Genomic DNA, 23,330 nt, shown 5'->3' on the forward strand with positions numbered 1-23,330 from the left:
CCTTTTGTCTAGTGTTTAGTTTTTCCCTACACTCTGTTTGCAGAATTCATCATGCAAGAGATTGCTTGGAATCCTTTGAAACGTGTGTGTGTGTGTGTGTGTGTGTGTGTGTGTGTGTATACACACTTTATGGGCCTGGCAGATTTCCATTTTTGTGCATCAGCCAAATCTATTCTTTGAGTTAGTGTGAGTTTAGAAAGACAGTAAGCAGTCTTTGCTTATACCAATTAGGGGCGTCTGTGTGTTAAGCTCTTCAAGGATAGAGACCATGTCTGTTTACCTTACTTCATTGAGTGCCTAGCATGGCAAATAGGTGGTTTGTAATGCCTTTGATCATGGGGAAGTACGCTGGCACTGGGATATTATGGCTGACTTTATTAGTCATCTAAGGGAAATTACATTATAATCTAGAGGGGAAATTACATTAGAATCAGAACACTGCCTCTCCCCCAAACTATTTTAGACAGTTAACAGAAAGCACCCGGCAGGGAGCTCGAGTTCATTTTGTTCTCTGTTTATGCTTTTGAAGCCAAAAAGGAAGGCTAAGAAGCATCTTTTAGTACCTTTATTGTGTATCATGCCTGGGGAGATGGCAGCTTCCTCCTTCATCTTTAGGTGGAGGCCTCTGCCTTCCAATCTTGGACCTGCTATGCACTATCCATATTGTGACCTTGGGATAGTCACTTAACCTTTGTGAACTTGTTTCTTCCCTCTGTTATGTGGATGTCCTCCAACAGGATAGCATCTCTAAGGTGACTTCTGGATCCACCTTTTAAGATCCTCAAGCCTACGCATTCCATATCTAGTAGGAGTTAAACATGCTGCAGTTTTGGCTTTGGCACTGGATTGAAATTCAGGATTTTTGCATGAAAACTTGACAATTATTCCCACAAATGAGCTTTTAAAAAAAACATGTTGGCTGAGATGCTGGACAGCTTTTCCCTGTTTCAAGTCCGTGTCACAGGAGTGATGTAACTGATGGCATCAGTTTATTTTTCACTTTAAAAAACAAATCGCCAAATGTAATCTTTTAAATGTTGCCTGAATATTTTGATCCCAGCCAGTTTCTTTAAGACAGGACACCGCACTACCAGCTTGCTTTTTCACGGTGGCCTCACAAGCGATTGAGGTTATGAGAATGCCTTTTGAACACCACATACTTTGGGCCACGGGTGTGTCTTGGGACACAAATCCATGTTCCCCACTCCTGGCACTCAGGGTGCCATACGGCTCTGGTTAGTGAGCTAGAGCTTATACTGCCTCACGCCCCATCAACCAAATTGTCAACTGAGTCCTGATTCTGGAACACATATGGCTGGTGAGAGCAGGAGAGTTAACGCCATCACAGCTCAGCTTTCTGATCTCAGGTGGCATTTGTGGTACTGATGTTGGAGTGGGGGTGGAGGAAATAATTGAGATTTGTTAGCACTGCAAATTTGAGTGGCAAGTCATTGTGTTTGAGGGGTTGGAGGTGGAATAGGATAACAGTGAAATCATTTAATGGTGTTGACGGAGGAGGAATTGCATTACAACCCACAATACTGATGCTTCAGAATTAAGAATGGTGGCTTACGGGTGGTTCTCCTTGTTTTTTCTCTCCCAACCTTCCCGCTTTACTTGGAAAGTGAAAGATATAAGAAATGTTAAAACAATTTTAGCCAGGGTCCTTTCAACTTGTGTGTATCTTTTGACTTTCCTAGGGAGTCTGGATTTTTTTTCTTGGCTTTAAATTTCTAGAGATGTCTACTACTTTTAATTTTTATTGATAACTTCTTTTACATCACTTATGCTTTCCCCTTTATTCTGCCCAGTACCTCTTTCCAAAGTGCCATTTACAAAAGAGAATAAAAAGGAGTAAGACCAAGAAGAGTTCAGCAAAATCTATCAGTCGTGTGGATAGTTATATGTGATATTCCATACCCATATATCAATATCTACCACTTTTACATTGACTGAAGTCTTCTTCTCCTGCCTCCATATTAATTCACTCAAGTCTGTTCGGAACAAAGCAATATTGTTGATAGTAATGCAATCTCTTCACCCTCAACCACAGTATTAAACGATTTCACAATGATCCTGTCCCACCCCCATACCACCCAGGTATGTGGGTAGCAAGACTCGGGAACATACTGTGCCAGCTGTGTGTGATCTGTTGATTCTTTCCCCATAGCATGGGAAAGTTTAGTTGAGGAAACCAGCCATTATTAGAACTTACTCCTTTTGAATCAAGTCCCGGTTTCTACTATATTCTGGATGTCCCATACAATGAATCTGGATCTTTAAGGAAAAAAAGTGCCACTGTCTATTTTGCCAAATAAAAGATACTCTTTAATAAATACTCCTACAAATCTCCATTCAAGAAAATACATTTCATGAAGCAGCCTACCCAAAGATCACATCACTTTACACTTAGACATTGGTGCTAATCTTATCTATTATATTGTTAACTTTTTATTTAGTGTGTCCTTCCCCCCCTTAAAAAAATTCTGTGAAACTAATTAACATATATCATCTTCTAACATTATATGCAGCATCTTACACCTCTGTTCCCTCCCCTCTACAAAGAATTAGGAAGGAGGTGTCTTTATCTTTGAAGGCTCTTTTGTTATTCTCATCCCACAGCATTCATTTTTAATTGTTGTTGTTATCCATTTCTATTCTTGTAATTGTATATAACGTTTCCTTGGTTTTATTTACTTCGCTTTCCATTAGTTCTCACAAGTCGTTCCAGGCTTCTCTGCATTCATCCACTTCATTGTTTCTTAAGGCATGGTAATATTCCATTACATTCATGTACCAAAATTTTTTAGCCCTTCCCCAATTAATGGATGCTTTCTTGGTTTCTTTGCCACCATTAAAAGTGCTGCTTTAAATATTTTGTCCTCTCTTTAACAAGATATTCATCAGCTTGTCACTGTGAAAATGACGTTAAGCTCAATTTTACATTGCAATGCCAAATTTATATTATACTCATTTCCCTAAAAGGTATTAACATCTAGCAGGTGCGTCTGATATTTTCATCCTATACGATCTTGCCAAGCTTATGGAAGGTGATGTTGGGCCTCTGGCATGATAATTTCGAATATACAAAAAAAGTCTATAATGAGGGGAAACTGAACATGTATCTCAAGAGTGTGTGCCTAGCATCTCTCCTCCATTAGGATAATGCTTCACACTCATTAATATATCGAGTATGTGCTGGGTTATGTTCTTTACAGATGATTGTCTTAAGGCTCTGTGATTGAACATCAACTGATGTCTATATTATATACATGTAGTTTTATATTTTGTACCAAAAAATGTAAGGTTTTACATTTTTGATGTGAATTTAGGAGCCAAAATTACTTGTTCAACTTTAAAAGAAGTGTAGAAGGAAAAAATGGTGTCATGTTATCATCAGCCATTGGTTTCTCACACAGATCAGCACATACATTATAATTACCTCAAGTCTATAGAAAGATCTCATGGGATCTTCTGTGAAGCATAAGAGAGGGGACCACTAGGGAAGGGAACTTCTGGGCTATTGCACAGCATGAGGAGCAGTCCCAGTGATTCAGCCTTCATCAGACTTGAAGGCAGTAGGATAAGAGCCTAAATTGGAGCAGCTAAGATTTCCAGAGGAGCTCTGTGTCACCATAATAGTAATTGTATTATAGTATAAATAGTAAAAATAAATAGAAAATAGTAAAAATAAAATGTGAACTCCTAAGTGGACAAGTGAATTTTAATTCTGCTTAAGCAGTTCTTGGTAAGATTACCCAGGGTATACTAGGTATCATGGTAAGTTAGTAAGATGTCAAACCAAAGTTTTTTTTATTCTATTAATGGTTTCCTAAAGTACCGTGTTTCCCCGAAAATAAGCCCTCCCCTTACTGTGTAAGATTCTTCGAAAATAAGCCCTATTGAGATTGCTACTGTAGTGAAGGTGATAAGGTGATCCCCTGCGCTACACGCTACATCATGGTACCCTCTGTATACACTCCCCCCCGCCCCGTGAAATGCACGCCGCGCTCCAAGCTGCATCCAATCAGAGCTGCAGCAGTGAGTGCGTCATCCTATTCTTCCCCAGTGATTTGCTTATTGAATAAAGGTACATTTTTTTGTTCACATTTACCTGTTTATTAAAATAAGCCCTCCCCTGAAAATGGGCCCTCTGGTGTTTTTCTGTCCAAAAAAATAAGACAGTGTCTTATTATCGGGGAAACACGGTAATTCCTATTCTAATTATCAAAATAACTGATGTACTCTCCCACCACATTTAGCCAACATTTATTGAACAGCTGTTTAATTCAGAGGACTGGGCTAAATTTGACATTATTGTTTCTTTCTAAGAATTCACAAAGAATAAAAAATTACATTAAACAAAATTGTGTGTGTGTATATACGTACGTACAGTTATTTCTTTATTCTTCCTCTCTGTGATCAATTAACATCCAGAATTTCATGGCACATTTAATGAAACTTGGGGCAACCCCTTTGAGAACCATTGCTCTATAATCTTTTATGAATTCATTTGGGCCCCCCTGCCCCAGGTTGTCTGGTGGGTAACCTTATAGTGGATGAGCCTCTTTGTATTGAGGTAGGCTTTTCTTCAGATGACAGATGCCACACTCTGTTGCCTTGTCCTATGCTTGAAGGTCTTTCAGCTTGGTACAATCTGCTGGTATCATTTTAAGAACTTGGGATCTTTTCCATGCTGCAAAGGAGGCATCAGAATAGGACTCAGAATGGAAATAGTTGTACACAGATAGCTCTAATACAAAGATAAGATTATACAGGTGTAAGAGAGATACCAAGTACTATAGGAGAATTCGAAAGGGGAAGGATTACCTTCCTCTTGGGCATTGGGCTGGTGTTAACCAAGCCATAAAATAGAGGATGAATCTTGAAAGACAGAAATGGGGTAGGAGATTGGCATGAGGCATAATGGATGGTATGACCACTATTAGAGTCAGGAATGTTAGGGACATCTTTGTGAAGTTGTGATTGGTCCAGTGCATATGTGAAGGCGAAGTTGCATGAGATAAGACTGGGTAATGTTTGCTGGTCCATAATTGTGGAGCTCTTAAAGGTAAAATGTTCTTCAAGTATTCTCTGGTAATCAAACATGCAAGGGCTATGTTGGAAGTAAAATGTGAATTTTGTATACGTCAAACAAAACAAATAATCTATCAAGCTAGAAAATACAAATACTCAGCTACTAATACAACTCTATTTTTCTGTTCTCTTAATGAGGAAATAATGAAAAGAAAAAAAATCTTTGGATCTTTCATATGGGCCATCTTTGCCCTTCTGAATGTTACTTAATAGTTTAAATGGACTGTTTGTCCCCCCTCACTCTTTCCTCTGTTTCTGTTTTTGCTTGCAGCAAGAGTACTGGAAGTTAGTGGAACAAAAAGAATGCCATGTAGCAGTGCATTGTGGGAAAGTGGATACCAACACGCATGGAAGTGGATTCCCAGTGGGAAAATCAGAACCATTTTCAAGGTGCAGTTAGTTTTATTCCCGTGTTATTCTGATGAAATTCTAAGACTCTTCTGTATCCTAACGCTTGTCCCAAGGGAAGTACTTTTCTCATGCTCTGGCAGAGTATAAGCTCCTTGAGGGTGGAAAATGCTTTTTCCTTGTCTTTATGTCCCCATCACCTGGATATGGTACATTACACATGCACAGATCTGGGAAGGGCTGGTGACTTCATCAGAGTGGGGACCTCCCATTGTGGGAACTGTTTCTGCCATCAAAGATAACCTATCTTGGGTGTATAGTACATAAGTCCTAGTGAGTTGAAATATTGGCAAATACAAAACTGAGAAATATAGTCTTCTTGACCCCAAACCCACAATCTAACCATTTTGTTATGTTTCCTTTAACACAGCACATTCTTATTATTAAGTGCTTTTGAAGTGACTACCCTAGAAGAAGGCTGGATGGCCTTGAGCTTTTTAGGTTTCTGGTGTACACATTTGACTTAATCTTTATGATTTCCTTGTATAGGCATGGATGGAATCTTACAGTCCTTCCTAATAATACAGGATCCATCCTCCGTCACCTTGGTGCTGTTCCTGGTAAGCTAGATTCCTTTCTTGCTGTTCTTTGGGGTTGTTTCCACTGCTGGGGCAGCTTTTAGGAGACTCTCCCAGCTTGACGTGGAGGACAGCTGTGCTTTCCACAATGAAGTGTTCCCACAGCTGAGAGAATTCTATCCAAAGGTCAATCTAAATAAATGATTAAGGGGATAGAGGGATAACATTTAGAGAGCCAACCTTAAAAGTATTGCTGCAGATTTCACTGACAACTGGGAGGGGATAGGAGGTTTTACATCAAATTGTTTATCAGATCTTGAAATTCTAAAACTCTGAAGATATGGAGGTTGGGAAATAATTTAAAGCAGGGAATTCTTTTAGCTAGGGGTTGGGGTGAGTGGGCGGTGGGGGTATATCTGCGAATGTTTTTAAAAAAAAATCTTTTTTTTTTTTACCCTTGATGATTGCATTTTAGTATTAATTGATTTCCTTTGTAATCTTATGTATTTTATTTTTTGCATTTAAAAAAATGGTTCTGAGGAGTTCATAGGCTTTATCAGATTGCTCAAGGGTTCATTATAAAAAAAGGTTGAGATACTCTGCTTTAAAGGTGGAAATGGGTATTTTAAGAGGAAACTAAGATAGTGTCTTCCCCTATATATGAGGGCAGTTAAAGTCCCTTCTCTTTAAATGGTCCTTGGGCAGGGAAGGATTCAAGAAAGTTTTAGCCAAGTTCACGAAAGGTAGAGTTTTAAAATGTTATTAAGAAACACCCAGTAGTGTTGACCTCTTTCTTTAGAGGGAAAGAACTGTGCTATCCTGTGGTGCAGGGGCAGGACTTTCGTCCAAATGGACCATTTCTGCTCCTGTCACTTTCCCATCAGGAAGCCCTCTGTCTGTGTCCCTTTCAAAAGTGGCATCTCAGAACGAAGGTGATTTTTTTTCCATTTTTTCCCCCCTGAAGGCTTTAGAAAAGGACTTTGATTCCCATTGACTTTTCTGCATCTTCCCCCTAATATTAGCTAATTGAGAAAATAGTGTGAGGTTATTACCCTGCAGGCATCTCCTGCAAGGGGTAGGGAATCCATTATACCAACATGGGCTACTGATCAGATCCTTGCTTTTTGTTTTTCTAACAGTGTCTGAGGGAAATTGTGTTTCTCTACTTTATGAAAAAGAAGTCAGTTTTCAGAAGAACTGTGTTACTTGTTAATATGACACATTTCCTTTTCTTCTAAATGATGTTTTTTGAATGTCTTGTCTATATCTAAGTCACTTCCCACCCTCTCTTATGTCAAAGCAAATTAAGGAAAATCCTGTTATGGCAAGAAATCTTTTATGACAGAGTAGACAGTGTTCTGTCCCAGTGTTTCCCCCAACTCATTGTGAAATTTTATGACAATTCATATAAAAATTTATTTCCCACCCTTATGTTTTAGGAGTGACAATTCCCTGGCTAAATATTGGCATGGTCTTTTCTACCTCATGCTGGTCTCGAGACCAAAATCACCTTCCATACATTGACTACTTACACACTGGTGCTGATTGTATTTGGTGAGTATACCTGGCCCCAGGCTCCCCTTTTTTTCTGTAGTCTTCTGTGGGCTATGGGCAGCACAGAACATCTTATACTTGCAAGGGGTTCATCTCTGTAGGAGAGTTCCTAGTTAGTAGATCTAGAGGTGAGTTCTCTGTGTATTTGGTTGGTATAGAGAGGTGAGCCTGGCTTAAGAACTTCTGATTGTTTCCCTCCTATTTCTTTGTGTTACTTGGTCTTGAGATCTGCTTTTAAGGTCTTAAAAGGCCTGCAGATCAAGCAGACCCTGAGATTGAGCTTTATTTCGGGAGTAGCAACGTTTTCTATGTCTTTAATGGCCATTGGAGGGCCACAGCATAAAGTATGCAAATACACTCTCCGGGCTGCCCCACTGGACTCCTTGCTGTCTTGTAGGTCAGTAGCTCTTTCAGCATGGTGTTTAAGAGCCTTCTTTGTAACCCTGATACAATGATTGCACAGAGTTTGGTTGCATTTTTGGTCCTGGGGAATCTCAGCTTATTAAGAAGAGATGAGTATGTTCCCAGCGTTGTCCCACCAGCCTACCTAGATTCTGTATGGCTGCACATTCTGTGTCTCTGTCACTGGCTGCTGTCATCATTCGGGATCTGCCACAGTAAATACTGATGAGGAGGTTTGGGCTTTTGCTTATGTGCTTGTTCATCAATGGCAGATGGGAAATCATTGCAGATAGATGTTTTTAATACATGCACATGCCGTGTGCCGTCTTGTATTCTTACAGTTGACCAGTCTACACACTATCCCACAGTGACTGTGTTATCAGCTTAATGGATTGATTGAATAGTCCTTAAAAACAAACAAACCAACCTAAAAGTAATCTCTATCCAAGGAGCTAGTGACTCTGGGAAATAATTTTTAATTTCACTTTGTAGGTGGCAAGTTATAGTAGGCAATACCTTACATATATATGGATGATAATTTAAAAGGGCTCACATGGAATGCCTGTGGTTTGTTTTGTTGTTATTGTTTTAATAATTCTCTTGGGTCTTTATCAGTCACTAAGAGAGATGGTAATGAATTTCCTGCACAATTGTTCCTAGATAGTAAGTGTAAGCTGCCAAATTTTTCTATGAAATCTGATTTAAAGGACCAGGTTGGGGATGACAGGGTAGAGAATGACCAGAGTGGCCAGCTAGCGTTCAGATGAGGGACTGCTCCTTCATTTAAGAGGCTTTTTTTTTTTTTTGGTGACGCCCCTGGGGCCATTGGAGGGCCATTGTTCTACTCAGTGTTTTTCCCCATGGGGTTATATCAATATAGAGTCTGATGGCCTGGGAGCAGGGACATTTTAGAGGATAGTATAGAAAAATGCTTTGGCCTTCTATAACTGAGAAAAAGAAAAAAAAATGTGATTAGAGTATTTTATGGTATGTGGTTTTGCTTGAAACATATGATTTTGGTTAGAAACATGGTGTTTAAATCACAAATCAGTAACAGAAAATGTTGAAGTTAAAATAACATTAAAAAAAAAAAAGTTTGAGCACAATGCCTGGATACTCCTTTTGCTCAGCAACTGAAACTGAATATGACCCTTATGAGGGATGATGTCATCACAAGCACCTACGAATGGCCCAGGTTGGCAAGCTGCCCTACGGCCCTTTTAAAACTTGGAATCTGTTAAAAAGGCCTGTCCAGTAGGAAAATCCAAAGCTTAGTGTCAGCGTTACATGTTTTCTTCCTTGGATCTCAAAAGTAGAGAGAACCGGTTAGAGTGTCCGGAAGAGGAGCTGCGGAGAAAAGAAATTGGCTTTCTGATGAAGGCTGGATTCCTTCGACTTTGCAGGCCCAGCAGCAATTCCATTTGCTTTCGCTTAGTCTGCTCTCTAAAAGCACAACCACTGTCAAAGTAGACAGCAGGTCTCTTTCCTGTGTTGGTGCTGGGCTCCTTTCCCCATCAGGAGCCAATGCAAATACATCTTTGTACCCCAAGGCTCATCAGCAGGTTCCTGCTGATACCCTCTGGGTGTGGTGATGTTTTCATTTGAGGCTTATTAACATTCCTTCTTCAAGTTCACCCTTTCACGTTAGCCCTCTGCAGTGGGGGAGTTTCTGTTCTTTCAAAGCGTAGCACTAGAAGGTTTTGAGGGTTTTGTTTTGGTTATTTTTGTTGTGTTCAAAATTTGCAAAGCAAAACGTTAATACTGGTGATTTACCACAGTTTAGAGTCTGGCTCCTGGACAGAGCGGTTTGTCATCATAACTGAGATGGGCATCTGTGTACAAAGAGTGATTGTCAGCTCAAGGCTTATTCTGGTGATGTCTTTTTGCATTTCTGCCTGGTTTAGTGGAGTTATTTCAGAATGGTGTGTTTTGGTTTTTTGGTCAATGACTTTGTTCCATGAAGTTTCACAGCTTCATAATTGAGGCATAGCTTGACAGTCAAGGCCCTCTGCAGTCCGACTATGCAGCCTTTGGTCTCATATCGCCCATGTAGAAAACCTCAGTGGCATTACTTACTACCTTAATAGACCATGTGCATTCTGTTAAAGTGGCAAGATAGGTAAGGTGCCAAACTTGTGGAATCAGGAAGACCTGAGTTCAAATTAGACCTCAGATACTTATTAGCTTTGTGACTTTGGGGGAATTATTTAACTTTTGTTTGCCTCAGTTTCCTTATCTGTAAAATGGGGGTGATAGCACCTAGCTCCCAAGGTTTTTGTGAGGAGCTTTGCAAACCTGAAAGTGCCATAAAATGCTCTTATCATCATCATCATCATCATCATCATCATCATCATCATCATCATATCACCTACACCTTTGTATATGCTGTTTATGTCTGAAATTCCTTCTTTCAAGGCCCCCATTTAGCCTATCCCAACCACTGCAGTCATTCCTTCCTCTAAACTCATATAGTCTTTGTTGTGTCCATCAGCAATTTGGTACAATCATATTGTTGATAGTAATGTTTAACATCTCCTTCCTTTTTCCTTGAATAGATTATTGACTGCTTACCTGTGTGGACATAAGCATAGACCAGAGGTGTCAAAAAGGCCAAATGTAATCAAGAAATGGTTTTTTAAAAAATATGCAACATAGATAATCTTAAATTGTGGTTTTCTAAGTCAATATGGGCCCTCAGGGATCTGTTCCTATTTGAGTTTGACACCACTGGTGTAGACTTTGCCTATACACAAAGTACTTTACATATGCTTTTTATTTTTCAAGCCAAATAGAGGTCCTGTGTGCAGTAGGAAGTGTTTTTTTTTCCTTACACACCTTGAGGGTTCACAGTCTTGTTCTTTCCGCCTTTAGCCAGAAAGGTGTGTCTCCTGCAGAGTCTTCTCATACATTTTTGTTTGCTGGCTCTCTTCTCCCTAGAACTACATCTCAATTCTCTCTGACAACATTCATTCCTTTTACTACCCAACTTGAAGAATTTTAGGGGAAGAAAGTGATTTTTAGAACTTAGAGCAAGATAGAAATGTGATTCTAAATTGAAATACATTGTAACTGCATAGAAAGACTGCTGAACTCAGAGGTCAGGGCCCTTGTCTCTCAGCAATGACCCTTTTCAAGCTGTGAGACCATAGACAAGTTTTGACCTTCTGTTCTCCATTGCAGAAAGAGTTATAAGAATACTTAAATGAAGGGTCAATCTTATAGTTGGTTGTTGCCTGGAAAGTGGTTTAAAAAAAAATCCAAAAGCATTGTATTTTATATGAATTACTTTTGATTTTCCTTCTCTTTGACAAAACCCATCAGAGATACGCACAGGACAGCCCTTAACTGTATAAGGTAGATGTGATCCTGCTCTTTTCAAGGACTCCTGTTTGTGGTATTTTAGAACTTCCTCTGAGATCTAATTGGAGTTGGCCCCAGGAGTTAATCCTGGATGGGGTGGTGAGGCACCTTGAGGTTTCCTTGTCTGACAGCTTTATTTTGGACCACTTGCCCTCTCTTAAGTGTTTGTGATCTCATCTGTTGCAGGCAAAGCATAGAATTCTGAGCCTGGGACTTAGCCAAGAACTGAAGGAGGTAGAATTGGAGATTTTACCACAGGCTGCTTGAACCTACAGATGTGTCTGTTTCTGATTTATAGGCGTTTTTAAACATCTGTTTCGAGTTTGAAAGCTTTTTGGCTTGCAGTGTAGGTCAGATATACATAAAAGATGAGCAATTTGAATCACTCGTGGGGTTGTGGCTTGGCTGAGTGCTTGGTGGAAGCCACCGAGATAGTCCTCCGGGAATTTATGGCATTGCTGTGTGAAATGGGCCTGGGAGCTACAAGAATGAATTACCAAATGCTTCATTTTGTGGATCATGTGAAGCTCAGCTCATACATCTGACTGCAGAGTTGTGTCCAAAAAGTCCCCCTGCTCCCTGTGTTTTGAGGCAGCCTTCCAGAAGAACTTGTTTTTGATTTCTTGTCTATACATTCAGCACAGGATAAATGGGCCCAGTCCTTGGGACAAAAGTTGGGGAATGCCAATTAAATGCTATAGTAAAGTCTCCTCTCTGCCTCCCCCCCAGGTATTGCATTCCTGCTGAGGAAGAGAACAAGCTTGAGGACGTGGTACATACCCTGTTGCAAGCCAATGGCACACCAGGGCTGGAAATGCTTGAAAGTAATGTCATGGTATGTGCTATCTGAAACACGGTCCTTTTTTTTTTTTGGTAGTGGGAGAGATGTTAAGTCTTTATTAAATTCACAGTGTTTGCTTTGTTTTAAATAGCAAACAGAAGGATTTCCCTCTTGCTGCACAAGAAGGAAAGACTGACTCATGTCAGGGGCGTCCTTTTGAAAACTCGGGCATTGAATATGTCTTGGTTTCCTATTTCTCTTATTTTGTAAACCTAGGTAGTTGAAGAACCTGGCCATTTTCTGTAGGGCTGTGTTGGGTTTTCTGACCAGCCTCATTAGCTTCCTTTTATTCTTCTCTGCCTTTCTCTTCTGTTCTCCTCTTTGTCATACCCAGGTACTCAAGCTGTAAGTGCTAGGTGCTGCAACCAGTGACTAATCCAGGCTTGGGGGCATAGAGAAAGATGCCAGGGGACTGATGATTTTCTCTTTTGACCCATTTCCAGAAAGGAGGGAATGCTGTTGAATTTTTGCCGCTTTTCCTGATAAGTTCTGTCACAAAACTAATTTCCTTTCTTCTCGACGTCAGAGGGGAAACCTTGCTAAGATGGGGGCTACTGAAGAGAGCCTCACCTTGTAACCTAAAGCTACCACCTTCTGTCGAAGAAAGCCACTTGGCCAGCAGATTCATTCCTGCCCTTGTATAGAATACCTGCTTTGTTCTATCACAGACTTAGTAAGAGGAAAAAATCATAGTGAGGTTTTATAAGGGGACTGGTGCATAAGGATCACAGCCAGTGTGCCACCCCAGGCAGGGAACCCCAGAGAGCTTTGGCTAGAGTAGATATACGAGTAAGCCTTTGAATTCCACAGACAAAGGAGAATTATGGAGGGGAAACGTGCGATGTGAGAGGGATTTTGGAGAATCAGGGGTCTAAGGAAAGTCAAATTTTGACATCCCTTTATATTAGCATATATGTTTTTTGGTGAACTGAATTAAATGCATAAACAGGCAAACACTATAGACTTTAACAGGTAGAGTGGAAGTGGCCTCTGAATTCTAGTGCCTTCACTTTGTTAATTTTTTCCTTTTCGTTCTCAAATAGTTTATATATATTTGTCTTCCCCTTTAGGTTGTAAGCTCCTTGAGGGCAGGTCTTTTTGTATTCCTGGTTTTTGGCTTAGTGCTTGGCAACATAGTACATGCTGATTGAATGATATTTGTTGCCATCCTTAAGCCTGTAGCAGTAAAACTTTGTTGGCATTTTGAAAAAATTTGTTGTTACCAAAATAAAAAAACAAAATCTTGTCTCTAATTGAGGCTTTGGAAGGACTACGAATCTTTTCCCTTCTCTCTCCTCTAGGCAGAGACAAGGGGTACACTCCATACCACCTCCTAAGGAGGTAAGAAAGGCATCCATTTTTAAAGGCCCCCTGGGAACTAGATTTCACAGCTGAGCCTCCTTGGTTTTCTGTCCTGCCAGAGACTGAAAGTTATCATTAGCATTTTAAAGAAGTATCCCCAAAGATTCACTCAGCCTGGTCCCTGGTGCTGGTCTTCTCTCTCTCCCTCCCTTCCTGAAGAAGTCTTCACGGCTTTCCTCTCTGCTTCTCCTTAGATATCCCCAGAGGTGCTGTGCAAAGAGGGGATCAAGGTGCACCGGACTGTACAGCAGAGTGGCCAGTTCGTCGTCTGTTTTCCAGGCTCCTTTGTGTCCAAAGTGTGCTGTGGCTACAGTGTTTCTGAAACTGTGCACTTTGCTACCACCCAGTGGACAAGTATGGGTTTTGAAACGGCCAAGGTACAGAATAACACTTAAAATGGACCCAAGACCAGATCCTTCCCTTCCCTGTGTGTGTTTATATGCATATCTAATATCCCCATAAACACTATAGAAGACTCCAAAATAACTGTTCTACCAAAAGAAGATTGTTTTGTGCCTTTAAAAAAAAAGAAGGAAAACGGGGTGGCTAGGTGGTGCGGTGAATAGAGCAATTGCCCTGGAGTCAGAAGGACCTGAGTTCAAATCCGGCCTCAGACACTTAACACTTACTAACCGAGGGATCTTGGGCGAGTCACTTAAACCCCAGTTGCCCTGCCTTCCCCCCTCCAAAAAACAAAAAAAAGCAAGATGCTTTGGGGTCTCTGTGACCCTGTCTTCTCAGGGTTTAAGGGTAAATCCTTGGTCTAATCAACATGTAGTTTGAAGAGACCATAGTGTTATAGTGATTCTCTTACAGTCACTCAGATCATCTCCAGGCGCAGACACAAAATGCTCTGTCTGGCCTTCAAAGCTCTTCAAAGCCAGATGCCTTGTGCCTTGCCAGCCTTCTTACACTCTGCTCCCTGACACCGGTGACACTGGCTCCCTGGCATCCCATCGACCAGACTTTCCACCTCTCTCTTCCAAACTGGCTAGAAAGTCCTCTCCAGAGTGGCGATCCTGGCTCCCTTTAAGTACCCCCTACAGTCCCGTCTTTTACAGGAAGCCTTTCCTAAGCTTTCTTAATTCCAAAGCCTCTTCTCTGTGCAGAATTTCCCGTTTATCCTGTATATGGCCCACTTTGTGTGTGTTTGTGAGCTTGTTGTCTTCCCCACTTGGTTTTAAGCTTCTTGAGCTCAGGGACTTAATTTTTTTTAACCTATTTTGTATCCCCCGCACTTAGCACAGTGCCTGGCACACAGTTGGTACTTACTAAATGTTCAGGGAACAATCTGTGGGAAAGGTGTTTTATGTCTAATATTTTAATATTTCAGAGTGGCAATAGGCTTCTGCAGTGGTGTGTTCTTACCTAGGTCATATTCTTTTACACTGGAAATGGTCATTTGAAAAATTATATCTGTCCTGTTTTAATTCTTTACATTAACCTCAGTTTCCCTTCCAGTTTGCATTTCTGCCATTCACTTTAAATAAAAAATCCCATCATCCCTAAATCTTTTCTGCCATCTTCCAGCACCCTTTTCCTTAAAAACAATACCAACCAAAACACCACCCAACAGCTCCAAAAATCATACCACCTAAACCGATCTGGGCCCCTATTAACGCAGTTGTTTCTTTCAGGAAATGAAGCGTCGCCACATAGCCAAGCCATTCTCAATGGAGAAGTTACTCTACCAGATTGCAACAGCAGAAGCAAAAAAGGAAAATGGTCCCACCCTCAGTACCATCTCTGCCCTTCTGGATGAGCTCAGGTAACCTGGACGTGAGCTCCCTTTGCTGCTGGAGTCCATTAGAAGTGGCTCAGAGGCTAGAGGGTGATGAGTGATTTGCCAATAGAGTCAAAGCTAGTGAATTGCTGTGGGACTAGCCTTCCTGCCGCCCAGCTGTCTGAGGACACCACCTCCACCTAGAGTATGCCAGAGGCCAAAATTCCTTCATGTGTGAAATCCCTGACTCCTGGTACTGTCAGGCTGTTCTTAGAATACCAAGTTTGGCCTTTGTGGTTTTTTTTCCCTAAGGAGATTATAGATTTTTATTGTGATGGAACTTTTTTGTTATCCTTCCTTTTTCTTTGGTGGTAGGAGTCAGAATTTCTTGATGGCACCCAAGATGTTCACCCTCTATGAGGGAATGAATGGAATGTTGGCCCTTTGCCCCTTGGCACCACCAGGCCTTGGTGGTTTTGCTTGTGATGGATATTTTAAAACAGGAAAGAGCAATGCATGGCACCAAGGGGTTGTTGGCATTGTGTACAGTAGAAAGTGAAGAGATCCTCGGAAAAGTGAACAGACGTCATGGCCAAAATGCTGAGCCACTTGTCTGGGCATTAATACACCCTGCACCAACTCCTGGAGACCTGACTGAGCTGTTTTCTCCCACAGTGGAATAATGACCTCACTTTGGAGTTGCACAGTTAAGGCTAAGTAAATGCAAAGGGAAAAAGTTAAGGTTAAATAAATCAGTTGAGAATGTGACTGTGTTGCTTGGCTTCCTGTATAACCCTTTTCTCTTTTCCCCTACTATGTAACATTGCTATCTCTCTCTCAAGGGGGAAGACTCAACTGGTTAGTGTTGATCGGTAGACAATGGATTTGGACAGGTGTCGATCGAACATTTGCTGATGAAATCTACAAATAGTTTGTTAAATCTAAGCATTGATATGAAGTTAAAAAAGGAGGAAGGGAAAAAAAAAACCTAACTAATCTCTCCATGTGTTAAATGGTGTATTACAGTAAATCACATTTGTCATATTAACTTTGAAAGCTGGGGAAGAAGACCTTGACTAAAGGAGGACTTGCTCATAAGCCTGTGGCTTTCTCTTGTTTTTGGACAGGGATACAGAGCTAAGGCAACGAAGGCAGCTTTTCGAAGCAGGCCTCCATTCGTCAGCACGCTATGGCAGCCATGACAGCAGCAGCTCAGTGACGGATGGGAAGAAAAAGCCTCGAAAGTGGTTGCAGTTAGAGACGTCAGAGAGGCGGTGTCAGATCTGTCAGCACCTGTGCTACCTTTCCATGGTGAGGGCACCGGCTGTGGCCATCCCCAGCCTGCCTCTCTCCAGCTGCTGGCATCCTCTTCAGATTTCATGGCCTCGAATCTTAACTGCGTCCTCACCTTTGCTTGCCAATCCTTTTGTTCTCTTCTCGTTGTCTCAGGTTACATATTTCTGGGGGTCTAAGTTAGACCTTTCCTCTTCTCAACCCGTTCCCATTCTTCCACTATATTTGACCTTACCTTCTTACTTTACTGATAACATTGTGACCAGTCAACAAGTTTATTCATTTTCTTTCTGGTCTTAGAGGCAGCAGTTTCCTTCTCACTGGTATGCCTGCTTCATCAGTCATTGCCCTTTCTCTTCCTTCTTTAATCCCTCCCTTTCCAGTGGGCCTTTCCATTTTACCGATATTCTTAACTCTCTCCTATCCTTTAAAAGAAAACAAAGCAACAGCAGCAAAAATACCTCCTCAAAATCATCATCCCTTTGCCCTGATGCCCAGTCCCCTTTAATTTCTGTCTTGGTTCTCTCCATCCTTTTATTGACAAACTTTGGAAAAAAAATCTGCACTCACCACCTTTTCTTTCTAACCTTCCTTCCCCCCATTGCCTCCCTATATTCTATATTCCATTGCTAGCCCTCTGCTAAAGCTGCTGTCAGTTCAATACAATGACATTGGAAGAATTTGACAAAAAATAGTGAGCTCCCCTTCATGTAAATGTTCAGTCAGCAAGTGCATGTTGGCTTACTAGGGGCATCGTATGGGGAATTTCTGTGTTGGTTGAGAAGCTGGCCGAGATGACCGTCTCCTTCGGCCCTTGAGATTCCATCATGTATCTGGTCAGTAAATATAATGGTCCATTCTCTGTCCTCATCCTCCGAATCTTGGTAGAATCTGACACTGACTGCCTCTTGTTGAAATTTCTTTTCCTTGGTTTCTAGAGTGCCATATTCTTCTGGCTTTCTCCTTCACTGTTCCCTCATTCTTTGCCATCCTGGTTTCTCTTTTTTTTTCCCTCTCATATTTAAGGGTGTTGCTCAGGAGTCAACTCTTGGGGCGGGGGTTGCATGCCTGTGTGTATGTGCGTGCGCGAGCGTGTGTGTGTGTGTATGTATACTCTGTGCTTTCTCCAGTAAGGATCTCTGCTAGTCCCATATTGACAGCATTTCATGTAGATAATTGCCATATCTGTCTTTCTTTCTTTAGGCACTAGCCTTTTTTTCCCAGCTACACTCCCATTTTTTTGAATGGCTTGCATTTTTAGTTCATCAGTATCCTTACAACCAAGCAGACCTGATTGGTAATTCTATCTCTGCCTCAGTTTATAATGATAACCCACATTTCTATATTGCTTCTAAGGGCTTTCTTTTCTTTTTGTTTTTTGCTTTTTTTGTTTTGCTTTTTGGAGGGCAATTGGGGTTAAATGACTTGCCCAAGGTCACATAGCTAGTTTTTGTGTTAAGTGTCTCTGAACTGAGGTCTTCCTGACTCCAGGGCAGGTGTTCTACTTACTGGGCCACTTACCTGCCCCTAAGGGCTTTCTTTTCAACAAGTAAACAAGAAGTGATTGAAAGACAGCATCCCTGTTGTGTGGATAAGGAAATTGTGGTTTAGAAGGCATGTGACCTCTGAGGGTAAAAAAAGAGTAAGTAGATAGAGTGGGCTTGAAACCCATGACTTGTAGTGCCAGGCCCCCCCCCCCCCAATCTTTCTAGTGTATCACCCTCTTTGCCTTCTAACTCTTTAGGCTGGTTAATTAAGGAATCGGTTTCTTCATCTGAAGAGGTGAGGGAACCCTGCTTTGCAAAACTTCCACATCTCTCAGTTCTCCCATTTCTTCTAGAACTTCTTGGTTAAAACTTGGTGGAAACTAGGAGGAGCTGGTTATTTGAAATCAGTCCATATTCAGCTGGGGCCTAACAAAGGGCAAGTAGCTATCTTTGCAGAGTCATATGAGACTTTAGGATGGATTTATAATATCCAGATAATAGATGAGGGTATATCCTTTAACCTTCTGGTCCATTCGATATAAAAGCCCCTTTAGGGTAGGAAGACACATTATGTCTCTTCTTTTGAAATAAAGCCTAGATCAAACTCAAATAAAAACAGATTCCACCAGCCATATATTGACTTGAAAAACCATGAATTCACATTATTTTCAATTTTGTTACACATTTCCCAATCACATTTCAGTCGGTTTCCATGTTGCATATGTAATATGGAACCTTTGACCTAGAATACAATACAACACATTCATTTAGAAGATTGTGTGTGCGTATGAATGAGTGTGACAAATGGATTATTTTGAAATCATTGCTAGGGTTCATACTTTGTTTTAGGATACCTAGAATTTAACCCTTTCTATTCCCAGCAACTTTCTAGGATCCTAGAATCTCAGAGCTGAAAGGGAACCCATCTTTTTAGGCTTATCCCTATCAGAACAATAATTCCTTCTAAAATTTCCACAGGAGTTTATCAGACCTCTGCTTCAGGTCTGGGATAACTGACTGCTTCCCAAAGCAGCCTTTCACCACTTTGGCCAGCTCTGATTGTTAGGAATCTTTGCCCTCGATTACCCATGAATTCACCCCTTGGAGACTTCCATCTTGATTCTTGCCAAAAAAGGCTAATGCCACTCTTCCGTTTGATCATCTTTCAGATTTTTGAGGATTGTTAGTGTTTCTTCTAAACCTGTTCTTTTCAGGACTCAGTATCCTCTGCTTTGTCAACCAGTCTTTAAATGGCATGATTTCCTTTGCCTAGTGTCCTTTCTTCATTGTAAGACTCAGAACTAATAGTGATATAGCAGGTGTGTCCTCATCAGGGCTGAATGTGATGGACCTTCTGCTTACTCCAGGCCTATGTTAACACATCCTCAGATTGCATTATTGTTTTGGGATAATTATATCATAGTTTTGAACACATGATTTATAGAGCTTAGGGTAGTCCCCTCAGAAATCAGGTGTTTATGTTTGTTTCTTTGTTTTTTCATATATTCTGTTTATGGAGAAAGATTTTTCTCTATGCAGTTGAATTTTTTTCACCTTGAAACCAAGTATAAGATTTTATATTCATCCCTGTTAAATTTTATCTCATTAGATTTGGCCCATTTTTCTAACCTGTTTCTTTTAGGGAGTCCCATTTGTTATTCACAACATTATTTATCTTACATTTCATTCATAAATTGATATGCATTTCATTAATATATCAAATCATTGATTTAAAATGCTGACAAAGAGGAGGGCGACAGATAGAGAGGGCTTAAAAGTACACACACCATCTTGTAAAATTCCCTCTTGCATGTGAATGTGTGAACAAGGCTTTCTGGTCTCTTTCCCCATTTACATATTGGCAGAGTTGCCCAGCTAAGTGTCAGAGGACGTTGAATCCTCTTCTTCCTGACTCCAAGTGTAACACTGTCCCTGATGCATGACACCATGTTGCCCATCGGAGCTCTCTCCTAGGAGTCACTGGCAGAGAGTAGTGACCTGGCTTCTGGCCCCAGACCTTCCATTTCCTTCTTGTCTGATCTTGGCCAGTTTGCTTAACTGCTCTGACCCTGCATTCTCATCTGTCACGTGGGGGTGGGTGGTGATGGTGATGTCTTCCTTGCCTATGTCATCACTCTCTTGGGTGGCTCCAACAGAGGCACTTTATAAATTGTACAGGGATGATTAGTATTCCTTAGGGGGATGCACAGGGTGTATGGGTGCAGGTGTAGCAGCCCCTGCCCTAAGAATCGCACTGTCTCTTGACAGTGCCTTCTGTCTCTTTGCCTCCTCTGCGCCATCTGACCTGGCCCTCCCCTACCTTGCAGGTCGTACAAGAAAATGAAAATGTCGTTTTCTGCCTGGAGTGTGCACTGCGCCACGTGGAAAAGCAGAAATCCTGTCGGGGACTGAAATTAATGTACCGCTATGACGAGGTCAGTACTTGGCAGCTTGTGCTCCTGGGACTTCGGATGCTGCTTAGAAGGGGGGCCAAAGGCATGGGGTTCTGCACCATCCCACAGCCTCTGTGCACGCCCTGTGTGATACTTGGGGATTGGGCAGAGATGAGGCAGGGCGGAGCAGTTAGCAGGTGCTGCTGGGTCTCTGGGAGAGATCACAGTGCAGGCTAATTGAAAACCATGACTTAAAATATTCTCCTTACACTTCATGGGAAGGCTTTCTCTTTTTAGGTGTTGGTCTTGATGTGGCCCACCTTTGGACTGTGATAGTGACTCGTGGTAATTACAGGCATTTCCTCTCTGGGTAGCAGTTGGTTCTAGGATGACCTGTAGGAGTTGGGGAGGGAAGCTTCAGCCTGGTGTGGTGTGGTGGGGTAGTAGAAATACATCAGAATTCCCAAGTGGAAATATAAGTTCTGCTCTTCACTACCTGAGACGTCAGCCTTGGTATGTCCCTCCCCTGGCCCCACTCTCTTCTTCATCTGGAAATTGATGGACTTGGACTAATTGGATGAATCTTGTAAGGTCCTATCCAGCTCTAAATCTGTGCTTTTCTGATGCTGTGACCTTTGGGGGTCTCAGTTGGCTCAAAATGACTGTTTTAGACTAGATGACCTGTCCAATTCTAAAGCTGTGTGTATTTCTGGGCCCTCTAGTCCTACCTTTGTCTGCTGCAGTCATGCCCTCTCAACCAGCCCTGGCAGAGATGGCCTATGGTACAAAAGCAAGATTGTGGGGCTGGTGCTCAGACGGTTTGGGTTGTTTCTAACTGCCCCTTGCTAGATAGTCAGGTCCTTCAGCTTCATTGGCAGAGGGTGACATGGTCATGTACTGGGTGAAAGCTCTTAAGCCTTCACTCACGATCTCATAGGCCTCTCCCATTCCATTTTTTGCATAGCTCCAGTTATTAGGAAATTCTTCCTTATATTGGTGAACAGAACAAGCCTGCTCCTCTTTTATGTGGCAGCTCATTATTTAAAGACCACTGTCCTGTCCCACCTAATTATCCTACCCAGGCACACTAAACTGTTGTCTATATGACTGGTTTGGGATTGCCTTTAGTACAGTCCAGATTGCTTGTTCTGCACATGTTGCACTTGGAGAAACCTGAAACAATTCTGGGATTTCTGTCTGATTTTCCAGCTTTTCAGTTTTCCTTTGTCAGTGGTCACTGTTTGTCCCAAAGATGCAGAGGCACTGCACCCACTGAGCTCAGCCTTTCCCTTGTGAAAGCCTCACTTATGACTCATGGTGGCCAGGGAGGGCACTCGGGCTTCCTGCATGCATCCAACAAGCTTTGAGGTAGTCAAGCTGCCACTCAAGTTCTCGCTTTTGGGCGATAATCATGGAGCTGTCTGGTTGGGGAGATGTTTGGATCCCTGGACTGGGACAGACGCACACGTGTGGGAAGCACCCTGTGGAGCGGCTGAGCTCACAACAGGCTGACTTTGGAGAGTGTTGCCAGGGAGTACAAATCACTTGGAAAAAGGGAGGGTTGGGGGTGAGGCAATGGGAGCTTAAAGGGTTTTCTGTTTCCTCTGGCTGAGAAACAAATGTCCCTATATGTTTGTTAATTCAAGCCACCAAAGCGGGGTTTTTAGCACTAGAGCCCAGCTATTCCGGAGCTTTCTGTCCAGAAATTCTTTGCATTTAAGACAAATATAAACACCATATGTGAAAGCACAGTGGTTCTAATATTTGGAATATTTCCCCCACCCTAAGCCCCCCTTCCCCCTCTTTTCTCTCTTTCAGTTTAGGTTTTTGGGTAGAATTCAGGAATGTACTTTGAAGTACAGCCCTTGTATTAAATTCCATTCCCTTTTCTCTTAATTAGTGGAAAAATACAGGAGCTCTCTTATAGCCAAAACTACCTCCTGGGCTTTTGGTTAGGCCTCTCAGGGCTGTAGATTTGGTTTTTTTTTTTTTAATGTTTCTAGTGGGAAGTAAGAATTTCATTTAAACATTCTTAATAGAAACATAGGTGAGAAGTACAACCGTTCTTCTCTGATCGCCAACCCACTATGTAATTCTCTTCCTTTGCTATAGTGGAATAAAAAAGAGACCATCTATGTAATAATCTATACAAAAGGCAACATTGGACATTGAGACATCTGGTTGTGAGTTGAGAGAAGGGTAGCAATTGGTTATTTTCGTTGCCCTGCTTTCAAATGCTGTTGGAAATTGCCCTCATGGCCACCACACTTATCTGTCTAAGAAACTAATGTTTTGGGGAGAAGGAGCCAGACAAAATCATAGCAAGGACCTAGGCTCGTTCATGTATAACAACCATCTTGGCCATGTTAAGACTTGTGCCAAATAACCACACTCATGCTTTTTCCCTACCACTCGGAAGCTTTGTGGTCATTTCTCCAATACCTGCATTTTCCAGGTTTGCCATCTTTATTCCCTCTCTACTTTTGCAGTCATTCCCCTTGGCTCCACGTAAGCAGCTACAAGAAATATTTCTTGGAGGAAGAGGTTGACAAGATCGAGGATTTCAGTGCTTTGTGCTGTCTCTGTGAGCAGTGTCCCCCATTGACCTTGAGTTGTTGAGACTATTTGCCTTACATACTCTTCGGTGCATATTGGTGGACACGGTGCTCAGCCTTTGGGACCTTGAATCCTCTTCAGATCCCTCTTTTCACTTGGAGAAGGAGGCCCAGTCTTGGATGATTCCCATTGCTCTTGCAAATGGAGAAACTACTGGCAGGTTCAGCCTCTTTCCATTCTAAATCTCTAGAATAACTCAGTCAGTATTCTTGGCAGCCTCGGGATTAATTTACAAGGGATTTGGTTGCATTTTCTACGTGGGTGGGTTTCAGCACT

The 23,330-nt window shown here is 41.7% G+C and overlaps 1 protein-coding gene across 1 annotated transcript in view; it reads left to right on the forward strand.

The window, feature by feature from the left end:
* The window catches only part of JARID2 (jumonji and AT-rich interaction domain containing 2), a 334,505-nt gene that overhangs the window by 299,137 nt on the left and 12,038 nt on the right, over nt 1-23,330 (forward strand). Inside the window, exons 10-17 of the mRNA XM_069092440.1 lie at nt 5,369-5,487; nt 5,995-6,065; nt 7,463-7,577; nt 12,069-12,174; nt 13,737-13,919; nt 15,180-15,310; nt 16,393-16,576; nt 20,373-20,480. Of these exons, the coding sequence (XP_068948541.1) occupies nt 5,369-5,487; nt 5,995-6,065; nt 7,463-7,577; nt 12,069-12,174; nt 13,737-13,919; nt 15,180-15,310; nt 16,393-16,576; nt 20,373-20,480 (1,017 nt within the window). The remainder of the gene's footprint in view (nt 1-5,368; nt 5,488-5,994; nt 6,066-7,462; nt 7,578-12,068; nt 12,175-13,736; nt 13,920-15,179; nt 15,311-16,392; nt 16,577-20,372; nt 20,481-23,330) is intronic.

Source organism: Petaurus breviceps, unplaced genomic scaffold (genome assembly GCF_028583685.1).
Source record: "Petaurus breviceps papuanus isolate PSGF00001 unplaced genomic scaffold, PetGlider_PUasm1.0 190, whole genome shotgun sequence".
Taxonomy (NCBI): Eukaryota; Metazoa; Chordata; class Mammalia; order Diprotodontia; family Petauridae; genus Petaurus; species Petaurus breviceps.